The 15,775-nt window shown below is 64.8% G+C and overlaps 3 protein-coding genes across 3 annotated transcripts; 1 reads left to right on the forward strand and 2 right to left on the reverse strand.

Annotated features, from left to right (window-relative positions):
• Positions 1–88: 88 nt before the first annotated feature.
• On the reverse strand, positions 89–2,149 carry PTX4 (pentraxin 4). Its single transcript, XM_035339670.1, has 4 exons — positions 1,919–2,149; positions 1,292–1,802; positions 404–1,054; positions 89–362 (listed from the first exon to the last, which is right to left on the reverse strand). Exons 1-3 carry the CDS (start codon positions 2,042–2,044, stop codon positions 420–422), a joined length of 1,272 nt encoding a protein of 423 aa, XP_035195561.1. The 5' UTR covers positions 2,045–2,149; the 3' UTR covers positions 89–362; positions 404–419.
• A 1,172-nt stretch (positions 2,150–3,321) lies between these two features.
• On the forward strand, positions 3,322–9,833 carry ECI1 (enoyl-CoA delta isomerase 1). The gene is made up of 7 exons (XM_035339810.1): positions 3,322–3,431; positions 3,822–3,950; positions 4,825–4,952; positions 5,571–5,717; positions 7,013–7,134; positions 7,497–7,675; positions 9,316–9,833. The coding sequence occupies exons 1-7, from the start codon at positions 3,392–3,394 to the stop codon at positions 9,480–9,482; spliced, it is 912 nt and encodes a 303-aa protein (XP_035195701.1). The 5' UTR covers positions 3,322–3,391; the 3' UTR covers positions 9,483–9,833.
• Positions 9,834–10,057: 224 nt separating this feature from the next.
• Positions 10,058–13,306, reverse strand: LOC118174461 (deoxyribonuclease-1-like 2). Its single transcript, XM_035339811.1, has 8 exons — positions 13,160–13,306; positions 12,784–12,872; positions 11,768–11,851; positions 11,509–11,615; positions 11,301–11,467; positions 10,955–11,109; positions 10,759–10,855; positions 10,058–10,108 (listed from the first exon to the last, which is right to left on the reverse strand). Exons 1-8 carry the CDS (start codon positions 13,304–13,306, stop codon positions 10,058–10,060), a joined length of 897 nt encoding a protein of 298 aa, XP_035195702.1.
• Positions 13,307–15,775: the final 2,469 nt, after the last annotated feature.

The raw sequence follows: 15,775 nt of genomic DNA on the forward strand, positions 1-15,775 counted from the left end.
CAGCTGCCCCGCTCAGTGCTCAGCCCCACGGGGAGGCACAGCGATGTGACCAGACGTGGGGGCTCCGCATCGCTGCTGTGGAGAGGAGGACCCCCGAAGACTGGATTGCGCTTCCCCGCTGAACCCTGGCTGCCCAGCTCCTGTGCCCTGCCTCAGCACGCGCCGTCCCCGGGAGCTGGCGGCGTGCCCTGGCCGGGGCAGCAGCTCTGCAGGCAGCGAGCAGGGAGGGAAGGGGTGCGGGGGTACCTCTGCCTGGTGCCCCCAGCACCTCCAGCCAGCCTGCAACTTCCCAGGGGATACAACAACCCACCAGCGGCGTCCTGGCCACAAGACAGCCCACTGCCTGGTGTTCCAGCACCCAGGGGGACGTGGCTCGCGCCGGCCAGGCACCACGAGCCACCAGGGAGCTGCCGGGCTCGTCACGGGCAGTGCTCGAGGCAGGGGCACGCCACCCTCTGCACCTCGCCCTGCAGGGTGGCATTGGCCAGCGTCAGGAGGGGCCTGCGGGGCAGCCCCTGGCCAGTTGCCATGCTGGCCACCTCCCCGGGCACGAGAGCCCGGCTCCAGACGGCCAAGCCAGCCAGCCGGCCCACAAAGGCTCCCGTGGGGCTGAATCCCGCCCTGACGTGGCCCTGCAGCTGGCCTAGCACCAGTGAGCCACCCGCGGGAATCTCATAGCCCCGCTGGAAGCCAGAGCCGGCGGCCAGCAGCCTCCTGTCCACGTAGAAGCGGTACTGGCCCCGGCCGGAGGACCAGATGAGGCAGAGGTGGTGCCATTTGCCATCCAGGAGCGGTGTCACTGGGAGCTCCCGGAACGCCGTGTCCCCGATGACGAAACGCGCGGATCCAGGGTCCCCGTCCTGGCCGTGCACGGCCAGCTCGCTGTCCCCATCCTCGCTGGCGTAGTTCAGGACGGTGCCGAGGCGGGGGGCTGGGGTGAGCACCCAGGTGCAGAGCGACAGCGCCCACAGCCCCGCGCGCAGCCCTGGCCGCAGGACGGCCGCGTTGCCAACAGAGGCACTGGGGAAGAGCAGCACGGAGCCCACGTTGCAGGCTGGGGAGGGAGAGCGGCGCTCAGCCAGGGCTGCGAGGACAAATGTCCCTGGTGCTCCGGCAGGGGCCATGCAAGCTCTTTAACTGCAGCACCTGAGTGCAGTCCTGTGCTTTAAAATTGAACTAAAGGGCACAGAGCTCTGCCTCCCGCCAGCACTGGGGCTTGAACCTCCTCCCCCCCCCCGACTCTCTCCCAGCCAAGCCTGGCGGCAGCAGGACACAGCCACCCTGCACCTACCTGTCCCTGGCTGCTCCTGGGGGCCTGTGGCCGTGGCAGACAGCGGCGCTGTGACAGCCTGGGCGTCACGAAGGGGCTCCGCGTCCTGCATGGGCATCCCAGTGGTCCCAGTCTCCACCAGCAGCCGGTGCCCTTCCTCCCGCAGCCGCTGTTTCACCTTCAGGGGCCGAGGGCTGGCAGTGCTGGGGGGTGCGGGGCCCCGTGGCTCATGCTGGCTGCGGACTGTGTCCCACAGGCTGTGTGGCTCAGCACCAGCCTCAGGGCGAGCGAGCAGGCGGTGCCGGGGGGTCAGGGCACCCACCGTCCCTTCCAGCCGCTTCACCCTGCGGTGCAGCCGCCGGCCAGCAGCAGCCAGGCGGGACAGCTCGGCACCCAGGACAGCCCGGGCCGCGTCGGCCGCCTCCGCCTGCTCTGCCAGCACCTGAAACCGCCTGTCGATGTTGTAGGAGATGTTGTAGTTCCTGGCGATGCTCTGGAGATGGCTCAGCGTCACCTCCCGGAAACGGCGAAACTGCAACGGAGCGGGGTGAAGCAGCTGCCCTGCTGGATGAACCCACGTCCATCCTGCTGAGCCCCCTCCGGGGACCCACCATGCTGCAGCCCCCCCGGGCCAGCCCGGGCACCCACCTGCTCCTCCAGCATCCGCAGCCGCTGGAGCACGGGGCCAGTGCGGGCCGCGGGTCCCGGTGCCTCGGGCAGGCCACCCTGGAGGAGCAGGAGCAGGCAGAGGGGCAGCAGCACCGTCCCCGCCATGCCGCTGCCGGACGCCGTCTGCCCACACGGCACGGCCGGCCCCAGACCTGGCCCCCGCGCTGCTCCCTGGGGCAGCCTCTGCCGTGATGAGATTCGCAGGCGGTGCTGGCGTGGCCCTGCTGCCGCCGAGGCCAGCCCCGGGAGCTGCCCCCCGCCATGCGCCCCGGCCTGGCTGTGCCGGTGGGAGAAGCAGAGCGGCGCAGGGCCTGCGGGGCAGGCAGGGTGAGCCGGGCAGGGCACGGCAGGGCAGACACAGCGGGGCAGTGCAGGGCAGGACAGGAAGGTGCAGGGCAGTGCAAGATCATAGAATCATAGATCAGAGTCATTCAGGTTGGAAAAGATCTCCAAGACCATCTGGTCCAACCATCCCCCTACCACCAATGTCACCCACTAACCCATGTCCCCAAGCACCACGTCCAACCTTTCCTTGAACACCCCCAGGGACGGTGACTCCACCACGCCCCTGGGTGACCCGTCCCAATGCCTGACTGCTCTTTCTGAGAAGAAATGTCCCCTCATTTCCAACCTGAACCTGCCCTGGTGCAACTTGAGGCTGTTCCCTCTAGTCCTTTCACTAGATACCCGTGAGAAGAGGCCGACCCTCAGCTCCCCACACCTTCCAGTTGTGGACAGCAATAAGGTGTCCCCTGAGCCTCCTCTTCTCCAGACCAAACACCCCCAGCTCCCTCAGCCGCCCCTCACAGGACTTGTGCTCCAGGCCCTTCCCCAGCTTCGTGCCCTGCTCTGGACACGCTCCAGGGCCTCGATGTCCTTCTTGTAGTGAGGGGCCCAGAGCAGAACCCAGCCCCCGAGGTGCCCCCCGGCCCAACCTGGCCAGGTCCCTCTGCCAGGGCCTTCCCACGGCCCGGCACTGCCCCACACACGCGCTGGGGGCGCCCCCGACTCCCTCAGGCAGACCATCCGTAAGGACACGGACGGGGCCGGTCACCGGCCGGGCGTCCCTCCGCCCACCGCCGCTCCCTGGGCCCTGCCCGCTGTTAGCCCCGCAGCGTGCAGGGCTCACCGGGAGGGGCGGGGCTCACCGGGAGGGGCGGGGCTCACCGGGAGGGGCGGGGCTTACGGGGTGGGCGGGGCTCACCGGGAGGGGCGGGGCTTACATGGAGGGGCGGGGCTTACGGAGCAGGCGGGGCTTACCGAGGTGGGCGGGGCTTACATGGAGGGGCGGGGCTTACCGGGCGATACTTATCAGGCGGTGGGCGGGGCTTACTGATCAAGAGGCGGGGCTTATTGAACAATGGGCGTGGCTTACCGTCAAGGGGCGTGGTTTAGAGGCAGGGGCGTGCCCACCCGAGGCCCCGCCGCGTCCCCTTGACCCTCCGGCAGGAAATGGCGGCTCCGGCCCTCGCCCGCTGCGTGGCCCGGCCAGGTGCGGGGCGCTGCGGGGCGCTGCGGTGCCTGCCCCGCGGGCGGCGGGCCCCGTGTCCCTGACGGGGGTGGGGGGGGGGCCCCGCCACAGCCCCCCGGGGGTCCCCTTCACCCCCCTCTGTGCGTCGCGGTGTCCCCGCCCCGGGTCCCCGTGCCCCCCGTTCCCCCCACCCCCATATCTCGGCACCCCCCGTGCCCCCCCCCCACGCTCCCCGTATCGCCGTGTCTCCCCCGTACCCACACGCCCCCCGCGCCCCCCGCGGTGCCGCCCCGCCGCCGCTCTCGGTGTCCCGGTGCCCCCGCCCGCCGCCCCCCCCCCGAGCAGCAGCTCCGTGGGGCGCAGCCCCCGCCGCGCTCACCCCACCCCACCTCACCCCACCGCCGCCCCCAGGCGTGCTGCCCCTCGGTGCCCGGCCCCAGGCGTGGGGCAGAGCCGCCCGGCTGCCCCCCGGCCCCCCGCCCGCCCAGCGCCGCGCCTTCAGCAACAGCAAGGTCCTGGTGGAGCTGGACGAGAGCGCAGGTACGGCTCGGGGCACCGGGCAGCGCCGGGCCCTGGGGAGCAGGGTCAGGGGACAGGGGGGTGTCACGGGTGGCGGGTGCTTGGTGTGGCTGGGAGCCCCCCGGGTGCCCCACGCAGCCCCCGGGTGACGCCGTGGGGTACCTGCCATGGGGTCTCGTGCCCGAGTGAGGTCCCCCCGGTGTGGTCTCCGCTTTGGGGACCCGGCGGAGCAGCATGTGGCTCCTGCAGCGAGCAGCTGCTGGGGGTTTCTCGTGCTGGCTGCCAGGAATAGCTGTCCCAGGGCCGTGTCCCCACGCCGAACAGCACGTGCCTCCTTGGTGTGTCCCAGGGCCTGCCTCTGCCCGCTGGGCCCGTCCTCGTGCTGTCCCCTGCGCACAGCCCAGAACGCAGCGAGTGCTCGGTGGGGGGCTCGTGCTGGCCCCTTGGGGCAGGGCCATGCTGCTCAGGGGGACGAGGGGTCAGAGTCCACCCCACACCGCTGCCCAAGGTGGCTTGCCAGTCCCTGGGCACGGTACAAGCCGGTGGCCGGCCCTCGTCCAGCTGGGCTGGGGAGGAGGGAGCGGCAAGGTGGGGACACCCCGAAGGTGGCCGGCTTGGGGCGCGTGGCACAGCCACCGCACGCCGCGGGGACAGCTGCGGGCCCGCACCGGCTGAGCTGGGTTTGCGGGCAGATCCGGGTACAGGCAGAGGCCCTGCCCTTGGCCCCAGGGCTCTGGGGGCTTTGTGAAGAATGAGGTTTGAAAAGGTATGGTCTGGGAAACGTGGGAGAACAGGAAGGCAGATGAAACACCTGTCCTGGGCAAGACAGGTGTACGTGTGGTGCGTGCCGCCGTGGCAAGGGGTTTCTGATGTCTCTGTGTTTACCATGGCACAGGTGTAGCTACGATGAAGTTTAAGAGCCCTCCGGTTAACAGCCTCAGCCTGGACTTCCTCACCGAGTTTTGCATAAGCCTGGAGAAGCTGGAGAACGACCGGGCCTGCCGGGGCGTGATCCTCACATCCGTACGTGCTGCCCTGCGATTGCAGTGCGAGCTGCAGGGCAACTTGGCAGGCACGGGTGCCCTTCCCTTGCTCGTGTTTGGCCTCCTGGCTCCCCGCTCCCTGGCATGTGAGGAGCAGGAAGCAGCTTTAATTGGCTCTGGAAGCAGGGGCAAGGGATGCTTGAAAGGCCAACGATCTTTCCTCTGTGGCCTTTTCTACTGCAAGAATAACAACAAAGTGTTGTCGTTTGGCATTAAAATCAAACCTGCTTATCTGCAAACGTGACAGATCTCTTGAGCTGCCCAGAAGGTGCTAGGGAAGCCAGAACGTATTTTCAGATGTGATGAGGGTACGAGGTCATGCCCGGGAATGGGACAAGGGAGGTTTTGTGCTGCGTGGCTGTTGGACCCACACAGGGACTTCAGTAGTGAAAAATCTGGGTGCAAGCAAAGAAACCCAGCCCTGCAGGACATGGAGGTGTAACGATCCAGGGCACAGGAGCACTGGGGAGATAGTTTCAGAACCCCAAAAGGCCCTGTTAGGTTTAACTAGAGCATCCCCCTTCCACAGGCTGCCAGGCTTTAGAGGGTTAAAGAGTCACTGCTGATCTTGGTAATGTTTGCATTTTCCTGATTTCAGGCCGTCCCCAAAATCTTCTCGTCTGGCCTGGACATCACCGAGATGTGTGGGAAGAGCACGGAGCACTATGCTGAGTTCTGGAGGGCCGTGCAGGAGATGTGGCTCCGGCTGTACAGCTCCAACATGGTGACAGTCGCTGCAGTCAATGCAAGTCCTTTACGTCTGCCTTCCTAGCCGCCCCGCGTGGTCTGTCGCTTGCTGCGCTTGTTTGCGGTGTGTGGGCAGGGACAGCCGAAAAATCAGGCTTGCCTGTGCTGAAACAAAGGCAGAGTTGGGAGGTCTGGGTGAAGTATGTGTCGGTAGGTTTGGTGCACTGGGGTGTGGGAGCGCATGGAAGCGGGCGATGTCGCAGGCCGTGAGTACTCTGCGCGTGCTGCGGAGGTGTAGCAGCGCGTCGGTGGTGGTGGAGAGCTTGCACAGCACTCGTGTCTGGGGGGCTTGGACCTAGACGTCCTTGGCACAGCAGTGCTTTTTGCAGCAAGAGCCGTTCCTGGCCCCAGGAACTCATCTGGAAGCCCGTCCTGCATGCTGGAGAGCCAGGAGGAGGGCTGTAGGCCAGTGGTAAAGCCCAGGGGGGCATCAGTGGCTGGTGAGTACCAGAGAAGCCCAGCAGTCAGGGCAGGAGGAGTCCAAAGGACGCCTGTCACGTGCATGCCATCTGCTTTTTCACAAATGAGACTCAGCGGAGTTGCCCAGGGTTGTTTGCTTGGCTGTTGTGCTGCTTTGGTAGCTGGAGGGGAGGAGGTGGGGAGGGAGCTGTGCAGCGCTGCAGAGAATTATCCTCGGCCCTTTGGGCAGTGGTGCTTTGGACCCTTTTTTTCACTGGCCTGTGCTCCTCCAGCCACAGCTCTTGGCCAGCAGGGAAGTGCTCCACAGACACATTACCCACGTGCTGTCTTGTTTCCATTTTTCAGTGCAGTGCTGCTTTGGCAGCTCGTGGTTCTGTGTCTGCCAGCAGGTTGTCTTTGAAGGCGGCTGGGTCTCTGACCAGCATCCCACCAGCATCCTATGCAGGGCTAAGCAATCACTGAGTCATGGCTGAAATGGAAGTCTTGTATATGGATGGTGTTACAAAGCCCTTGCACAGAAGCATTTCTGTGGCATTGAGGGTTACAGAATCATAAGAAAATGCCATAAAACATCTCCACTGCAGGGTTTGCAAGAGCAAGCAGCGCTTTCTCTGCAGGAGTCCTTAAACTAAAGAGCAAAACTCAATGGGAACAGATCAGTCAATTAGATTTCCAGTAAGCAGATCAGAAATCTTCTTTAGTGGCTGTTTTAAATCGCGTGGTTGGAATCTTGGGGAGGGGGAAGCATCTGCTCTGTCCATGGCAGCTCCGTCACTGTACGTCTTCCCTGTTCTGGAGAAAATGGGGCACGTGGACATTTGTAGCTAGAGCACAAGGGCTGACCTGGACTCACTCCTTCCTTCTCCTTGCCAGGGATCCAGTCCGGCTGGAGGCTGTCTCATTGCCTTGACGTGTGACTACAGAATCATGGCAGAGAACCCCAAATTCAGCATTGGCCTGAACGAAGCCCAGCTGGGCATTGTGGCTCCCTTCTGGTAGGCCAGTGTCTTTCACTTCTGTTGTTACGGGTAGGTCTCCAAAAAGAGCTCACAGGGTTTATTGCTAAGCTTTGACTGGCCACTGAGATGTAGTTTTATGTGTTCAGGTATTGCAGCTGCAGGGCGTGCGGTACCTCCTTTCTTTGACCTGTCCTGTATGTATCCGAAACGCTTTCAGGCTGCGGAACGTTCTGACGTCCTGTTGGCAGCCTCCACCCGCAAGGATCTCAGTCCTGACTCCGCGGTCAGCTCTAAAACTGGTGCCGGGAGATCTCCGCGGTCACGCTCGGTCTGGGAGTACGCTTTTCTGTGGGTACAGGGTGTGTACCTGCGGAAGCTTTTCCTCCCATCTCTTCCAGGTTTAAGGACACATTTGTCAGCGTTGTGGGACATCGAGTTGCTGAACGTTCCCTGCAGCTGGGCTCCCTCCACTCTGCACCTGAGGCCCACAGGATTGGCCTTGTGGACGAGCTGGTGCCAGAGGAAAAGCTGAAGGAGAGGGCCACGGCCGTTATGCAGCAGTGGCTGGCCCTTCCCGGTAAGGGAGGCACCTCCTGCACTCCGGGGCAGTGACCGAATGCAGAAGTGGGGATTTTATGCGTGTAGGAGGGACAGGCATTGAGGCTGGCACCTGGGAGCTACGTATCTGTTGGAACTGGAGGTGTGAGTGGCTGGGAGGTAGGAGAGCTCAGCAAAGCGGTCCAAGCAGCCTTGGGCTGTCAGGGATGTGCTTGCCACACAGGAGGACGGTCTGGGTGCGCAAGGCACTTCCCTCCTGCTCAGCTCACTCTGCCAGCACTGCTGAGTCAATCCGGACGTGCCTGAGCTCCAGGTTCAAGCTGGATGCCTGTGTTTGTCAGCGGAGGTGTTAACCCAGCATTTGAGCTAATCCTGCTCCGCTGGAGGGAACGGAAACCTGCTGCGGAGCTGAGGGAAAAGGCTGGGTGGGGGTGCCTGGGTGGCTGCCAGCCTGCCCTTTGGAGGAGCGGTGTGATCAGCTCTTAGCACTCCCCTAGCTGAGGCGGAGCTGGGGGCGTTAGGACAGACAGCAAATGCAAACATCACGTGCACGTGTGGGCTGCTGCATGGCTCCTGGGCCAGGGGAGGGCTCTGCACAGGCCATGGCTAGGTTTGTTTTGTCCCATTGTGTGCCACCTCTGAAGTGCTGCAGTTAGGTGCCGCTGCCTATCACCCTTGGCAGTTCATTCTATAGAAATCTGAATGGACCTGGGCAGAAATGGGCAGGTCCCAGGACTGCCACTTAAGTGTCCTGGTTTTGGAAGAGGGCCCCTAAACATCCCTCTGGCCCTGCTGTCTTGGTGTTAGAGTGAAACCGGTTGGTCCTCAGCCCCTGAGACTGGGGAGCCTGTCTCTGTTGTGCTCTCTCGTGGCTGCCAGGAGGCACCATGCAGGTCCTTCTGCAGAGCCTTAAGTCGGAGCCAACAAGAGTTTGTCTGGGTGACGATACCCACAAAGGTGCTAATGCCATTTTGGGTTCTCCGTATGTGGGATTTCACCCCCATTTCACGGTTCCTGTTGCCACACTCTGACAGCGTGTTTGCAACATGAGCGCAACCGATTTGTGTCTGCATTGTTGCACGTAGCGCGTGAGCAGATGTGTGCTCGAGGCCTCCAGCAACCAGCGCTGCTCCAGCAGCATCCCCATATCCGTGCTGAATTGTGCAGGCTGGAGCAGGGATTGCAGCCCAGAGCCTGCAGTTGGTGGGGACAATGCTGCTGGCTTTTGAATGGCACGAACAGAATGTCTTGCCAGAGGTTAAAGGGGTCTGGGTTGGGAGAGCTTGGAGCCAGAGCAGTTTCAGATACCAGAATTTTGTTCGGTCACTGCTGTCCTGAGCCCAGCGATGGGCATTTGGGTGAGGGCTGGGCTCTAGAGGGCGCAAAGAGAAGGAGGGATTACTAGTTCTGTAGTGTGTCCCAGGAGATCAGTCATTTCCCCACCAAGGGGTATAGTTCACGATTTATTGTATGAGAATGTATCCAGTTCAGCTTCCAGACGGTGGGTTGTTCTTACACCTCTCCCTGCTGGTTTAAAGAGCCCACCAGCCCTTTGCTCCCTCTGCTTTGGAGGTACCAGCCCCTGGTGACAGGGGCCGAGAGGTGGTTGGTAACAGTGGGGACTGTGCATGCCCCCCATCCTCGCTCTCCTCTCCGCAGACCATGCCCGTCAGCTCACCAAGACCATGATGAGGAAGGCAGTGCTGGACCGCCTGGTCGCTCACCGGGAAGAAGACGTTCAGAACTTCATCAGCTTCATCTCCAAAGAGTCCATCCAGAAGTCCCTCCGCATGTACATGGAGATGCTGAAGAAGAAGAAGAGCTGAGGAGCCAGCCAGCTGGGGCTTGGTCCCAGGAGCTTTTGTGACCCTCCAAAGCACTGCGGTAGCTGTAGACTTTCACGTTGAAGCCGTCTGCAGCGTCAGCGCTTGGTGAAGTGCTGCCTGCTCCTGTGGCTGCCCCAACCAGCCCTTCCCGGTAGTCCCCATAGAGTGCCTGACACCGCTGCTGCCTTCCTGAGAGCGGGGAGAGCTGCTTGCTCAGCTCACCCAAGGAACAGACAGGGGGAGTCTTGACAGCACTGCAGCCTCAGCCTGCGGGTCCCTGGGTGTCCTCCCTCCTGTCCAACAGCTAATTGCGAAAATGAAATTTGTCAATAAAGTCTTTGATGAGGTAGGGGTGGGTGCTTCATTCCTGAGCCTGTCGGCGGTCACCGCTTGCTTCCTGGCTCCTGGCGGACCGGGGGGGCTCTGCCAGGACCCCGGGGGCTGGCTGTCACCCTTCTCCAGACTGCGCTCGGGAGCAGCCGCGTGCGGGGCTCGTGGATGGGGCTGCAGAGCGCCTTCGTGGGGGTGGTCGTGGGAGCTGGAGCTGGATCGTGGTCTGCGGCTGCGGGAGGAGCTCAAGCCGTCAGCTTCACCTCAACCGGGTAGTGGTCGCTGACTGCCAGGGCCTGCAGGAGGGCGAGAGGCGGGGAGGTGTAAGGCAAGGGTTGGGCGAGCCCTGACCCCTCGTGGTGCTGGTGGGGCCGGCGGGGCTGTCACCACTGTGCCAGACCCTTCTGCCTCCCCGTGGGGGACAGGATAACCCCAGCCCTGGAGTCGTGAGGTCCTGCCCCTGCCATGCCCACTCCTGCCCATGAAAGGCCACAAAAATGCTCATCTCTTCACCGCGGGGACAGGCAGCAACCCCAATTCCCCCTCTTGTTTCCACCCGTGGGTCCCCCAGCACCCAGGGCTCCACGTTAGCTGGATGTGGGTGGCTGCTGTGCCCCAGGAGGGGGGCGTGCCTGATGTGAGGGGCTCCGTGTGTCTGCTGGTGTCCCCACAGCCTTGGCACGGGGCAGGGACGCAGGTGCCATGGCCATAGCTGCCTTGGGCTGCTGCTGGGGCTGCTTTAAACCCGCATTTGAGTTGACGATTAAGTGCAGCGGCTACCGTGCTGCAGCTGGGCTGCCTAATCCTGAACAAATGCTGGCAGCCCCACAGCGTCAGGATGTCTTCGCTGCACCCGGAGCTGCCTGGGGCAACTTGGCTTCTCTGCCCCGGGCATCTCCGGGTGCAGCAAAGACACCCTGAGCCCTGGTTCGTGACCCCTGCTCACCTCCTCCTGCTCCAGCTGGAAAGCGCGCTGGAAATTGTAAACAGCGGCCGAGTTGGGCACGATGCTCCTCTTCAGCTTGGCGCCGCACACCACGATCCTGCGAGGGAGCAACGCGCGGTGGGTGCCACCCCTGCCCCTGCCGGCATGGGGGGGGGGACGGGCAGGGGGGCACCCCAGGGACCACGGCGGTGCTGACCTGTCGTAGGCGCAGTCCGACTTCCCCACGGTGGTGTCGGAGCTGTCGGGGATCAGCCACTTGAAGACGTCGCTGGTGCGCAGGCGGATGGAGGCCCAGTCGCTCGGCTTGACGTAGGCGCAGTCGGCGTTGAAGTCCCCCAGGAACACGATGTTCTGCGGGAAGGGCGGCGGGGGAGCTGCTGGCAGGGCGGCCTCTGCCCCCAAAGCAGCCGCCCCAGCCCTGAAGCCGGCTTTGCCCCGCTGCGGCAGGGCCCCCGGCCCCAACGCCCTTGTGCCCGCCGGGCAGCGGGGCCCCGGCGTGGGTCGCGCCGTGCCCAGGGCCCGCTGCTGCCGGGGGTACTCACGTCGGTCCCCCACTTGTTGACCACGGCCAGGTAGACGTCGTAGAGCGCGTCGATCTCGGCGGCGGCGTCGTGCGGGGCCGAGTGCAGCGGCACCATCACGAACTCCCCTGCCTCTGCGGGGAGAGGGACGTGTGAGCCCGCGTGGCCCCACGGGCACGCCGTGCACCCCCCCTGAGAGGGGCTGGGGACCGTCCCCCGCCTTCCCAGCGCTTACTGGTGCGGGGCGCTGAGACCCTCAGGATGAACGGCTCCCGGCTGAAGACATCCTGCGGGTCCTCGTACTGGTAGGTGTCCAGCACCGACACGACGTCCGTCCTGCGGGACCGAGGGGACGGTGACGCTGGGGCTCGGCCCTGCCATGGTGGCTTTTGGTGTCCTGAGCCCCAGCAGGTGACGTGGGGCCGTCCTGGCCCCTGCGTCCCCTCTGCATCAGCCGAGGTGGGACAGCAGCGTGCCCACCCCGTTACCTGTAGATGAAGAGGTACATCTCCTTGTAGTTCTCCCGTCCCAGGGGCCCGCTGATCTCGTAGTCGTACGGGGATGAGGACACGCTGCAGAGATGAAAAGGACGGACAGTGACGTGGCCGTCACGGTGCTGGCACAGCCCTGGGGTGGCCCTGGCTCTGCTGGCCCCAGGGGCACCTCAGCCCCGCCGCGGGTGGCACCGTGAGCCACCAGCCGTCCCCACCGCCGCGTGGTGACCCCCGGCCGGCCACGGGCTCCGTCCTTCCCACACCCTGGCAGGGCATGGGGCTGGTCCCTGCCTCCCACTGCTTTGCAGGGATGCTCCCTATCATAATTTGCATCCAAATTAAATGAGGTTAATTGGCTGCCGCAGGGCCCGGCGTCACCCTCACTGCCGCGGTGGCTTTGTGGTGATGCCGGAGGGGGGACCGGAGGGGCGAGGGCGCGGGCTGGGCGCACCTGCTCAGGGGCCTCCGCCCCAGCCTTCGCCCAGAACTGGGTCCCCTGCATGCCCGTGGCAGCCCGGGCTACGTGCAGCATTGTGCCCGTGGCACAGCCCCCTCTGCCACCCGCGGATTTCTCAGGTTTGGCCACGGGGAGCCCCCGGAGAGCCCCGGTCCCACCGCGCGCCCTTCGCCCCCACATCTTCATCCCCAGCCTCGGCTTTGCCCCGTCCCGTTGCATTTTTCAGGCTCGATGTGACAGTTTTAGTTCCTTTCCATCTCCTGCATTCGGGCGTGATTTCAGCTTTCACGAGGGTTTGGCACCGCTTGCACCCCGTTTCCCCCTGCAGCGGCTGCTCAAAGCCTCGGCACAGTGCCCAGCGGGCTCTGGGCTGTTCCTCCCCGTTTCACTTCACAAAGCTCCACCATTTTCCCTTATTCCCCTTTCTGAAAACAAACTCTCTCCCAGCGGGATTTTTTTTTTGTTTGCCTGCCTTTTATTCCTCGAGCAGCTCCACTTTCCCTGCCTAACGCCGGCGTTCTGCTGCCGGGCGGCTCCAGCCCCGTGCTCGTACCTGTTGAGCTGCTCCATGAGCTCGGTGACGGCGCTGAGGTCGGAGTCGCGCACCTCCTGCACCAGCACCACGTCGTAGCGGCGCAGGACCTGCGGGGACAGGAGCGGTGGCAATGGCTCGGGGTGCTGCGGTGGCGAGTGGGGACCCCCCGGCAGCGCTGGGGTGCCCCACACGTCCCTCGGTGCCGAGGCAGGTGTCCCCACAGAGGCTCAGAGGGAACACAGCGTGACCCTGACGTGACCCACATGACCCTCCGCCAAGCCGGGACATCCGTGGCACCAGGCAGATGTCCGGCCACGGCCATGTCCCTGGCACAGGAGCTGTACTTTGGCTCCATGCATCCAGCCCGTCCCCGCGCAGCAGCAGCCGCACTCACGTTGACGATGATGCCCGCCACGGCCTCGTCAGACATCTTGCTGTCACCAAACGCCTGGATGTTGAAGGCACCGACGCGCAGCGTGGCGGTGGCTGGGCACAGGAGAGCCGCGGCCAGCAGGGACAGTGCCAGCACCACGGTCCCCATCCTGCTGGGAGGGATGCTGAGCCGCAGGGAAGTAGCGATGGGAGCCAGGGTTTGCTCTGGGCTTGGAAATACGCTTCATATTTGGGGGTAGAGTGAAGAAATCCATTTAGGTCCTTCCTATGTGCCATGCCACAGCCCACGGAGGACTGCCACTGCTCCGCTGCACTCGGCTGGGGCAGGAGAGCTGGATCTGGCCGTGCTGCTTGGGGCAGCCCGTGCAGCCAGCCCGGGCTGTCGGCCGGGTCGCCGGCCCCAGAGGAAGACAAAGCCCGTCCTGCCGCGGTGAATCAGCCGGGAAGCGCCTCTGCCCATCGCCCGCGAGCCCTGGGATCACCCGGCTCCCAGCTCCGCTCCCCATGGGGCTGGGGCTGTCCTGCCCTGGCTGCACGCTCCAGCCCCCTCCACCCACACCCCAGGCTGGTTTGCATCCTTCAGTTTGCTCACAGCCCCCTGTTGACCCTGCTCTGCTCTCTTGCATCCTTAGATGTGGCCACGGTCCCCCTTCACTCCCTCTTCCCGGTGCTCCCCAAAGCTGGGAGCTTTCTGCCCTGAAATTGCTCCACTCGACGGTCTCAGCGAGGAAGCAAATCCCAATTCCAGCCGTCCCAGCCCCTCCAGTTCCATGGCCGAGCCATGAGTGATTGCCCACACCTCGGGGCTGCCCCAGCTCCCAGCCCGTCGCGCCACGGCACCAAGCCCCAGCTCCATCCTTACCGTGCCGAGCGCGCAGCACCTCTGCCCTCGCGGCGGCAGGAGGGCTGTTTTATTCCCAATGGAGGTGCTGGGAAAGCAGGATGAGTCGGACATCCCCGTGGGTGTTTTGGCACAGGTTTGGGCTCCTTCCCACGTTGGGAAACCAAAACCCGCACGGCGGCAGGGTGGGGCCGGCGTCAGCACCTCTGCTCAGCGCGTGGAGGGCACCCGGGGGGAGCGGCGGCCGTGGGGCAGCGCAGTGGGGCTGGGGGCACGCGGGGCTCAGGGGGTGCTCCGGGGGTGCCGAGCTCGCAGTGCTCCCCACCCCCGCATCGTGCCGGGTGGCCGGGGGTGATGGCTCTAATGCAGGTGATTCAGACACGTAATTAGAAGGGACATGAGGAAATGGAGGGGTTGTTCGGGTCAAGCCAGTCAAGCCATCGGTGCCACTGTGAGCCTCCGTGCGAGGGGCCAGCTGCAAGCCCCTGCCCCATCAGCCACCCCGAGCAGCCCCAGGACGCGGCGCTGACCCCATCCCACTGGGGAAGCTGCGACATGGCTGGCACCGAGCCCCGGCGCTGGTGCTGGGCTGGCACCCCCTGTGCCACCAGCACGCTGCGTCAGCCCAGCCGAGGAAGCCGGGCTTTGGGGGGTGCTGGTGGCGGGGCAGGAGCGCGGCCGGCAGTCGGGGCCAGGGAGGTGACGGTTCCTCATGCCGGGGCTCGCGCCGGGGCAGCATCCTCACGACCAGTCATGGGTGAGTCCAGTGTCCTCAGACGCATCCGTGCATTCCTGTAGGATTGCTCAGCTCGGGCTTTCCACCATCCCTGCAGGCAGTGAGTGGCCCAGTTCCTTTGGGAGAAGCATTTCCTCTTCCAGCATCCTCCTCTGAGCCTGATGCCCCATCGCAGGCGCTGCCGGGACGCACAGGGGCTCCCCAGGTGCCAACCAACCTGGTGGGACCCCCACACCCGCAGGAGGAGGGGAGCGGCCTCGTGCCCAGCCCAGGGGCTTCCTGCGTCCTGTTCCCCATCGGCAGTGCGCACGCGGCCACTGCTGCCTGGCGAGAGGGGTTCCCCCCCAAGGCAATCCCCCTCGGCTGGGTGTCCCGCTGGGACGGGGCCAGTGCTCCCAGGACACTGAGCTCCTGCGGAACGGGACGAGGTGGCTCTGTGCCAGGAGCACCAAGATCCCTGGGAAGGCACCGAAACCCCCAGGAAGGCACCGCACCACTGCGCCGGGAGCTGACTCACATCCTCCGCCTCCCACCACCGTCACCGGTGCCCATCAGACGCCCTGCGGGCTCCAGCAGGACACGGCCCCGTGAGCTGGAGGCATCCCGCGACTCTGCGAGGGGGAGGAATCCCGCCTGGACCCTCCCGGGCCCTTCCTGACACCCTGCTTTGTTGCTTGCTCAGACAGGAGCTGCTCTTTCCACACCAGGGAAATTTCCTGGGCTCTCGACAGCAGCAGGGAGGCTCCAGGTCCCGGGGACCTTCCCGGCTGCAGCCCCCCATGCCGGGGCTGCCCCGCTGCAGGGGGACACCAAGCTCGGGGTGGGGGCTGGAGAGACGGGGGCGAAACAGCTCAGCACCCCAGGCAGCCAGCAGCCCAATCGCCGTGCTCCAGCAGGGGTTGCTTTGCCAATCATCCTCTTCCCCTGGGGTGTGCCCCCGAAACTCGGCGTGGAAACGTGGAAATGAGCCCTAGGGGGTAGGGGCGAGGGCTCACCGTGTGTGAGGCTGGAGGCACACGTGTGGGGCAGCCCCGCAGCAC

Source organism: Oxyura jamaicensis, chromosome 14, assembly GCF_011077185.1.
Source record: "Oxyura jamaicensis isolate SHBP4307 breed ruddy duck chromosome 14, BPBGC_Ojam_1.0, whole genome shotgun sequence".
Classification (NCBI taxonomy): domain Eukaryota; kingdom Metazoa; phylum Chordata; class Aves; order Anseriformes; family Anatidae; genus Oxyura; species Oxyura jamaicensis.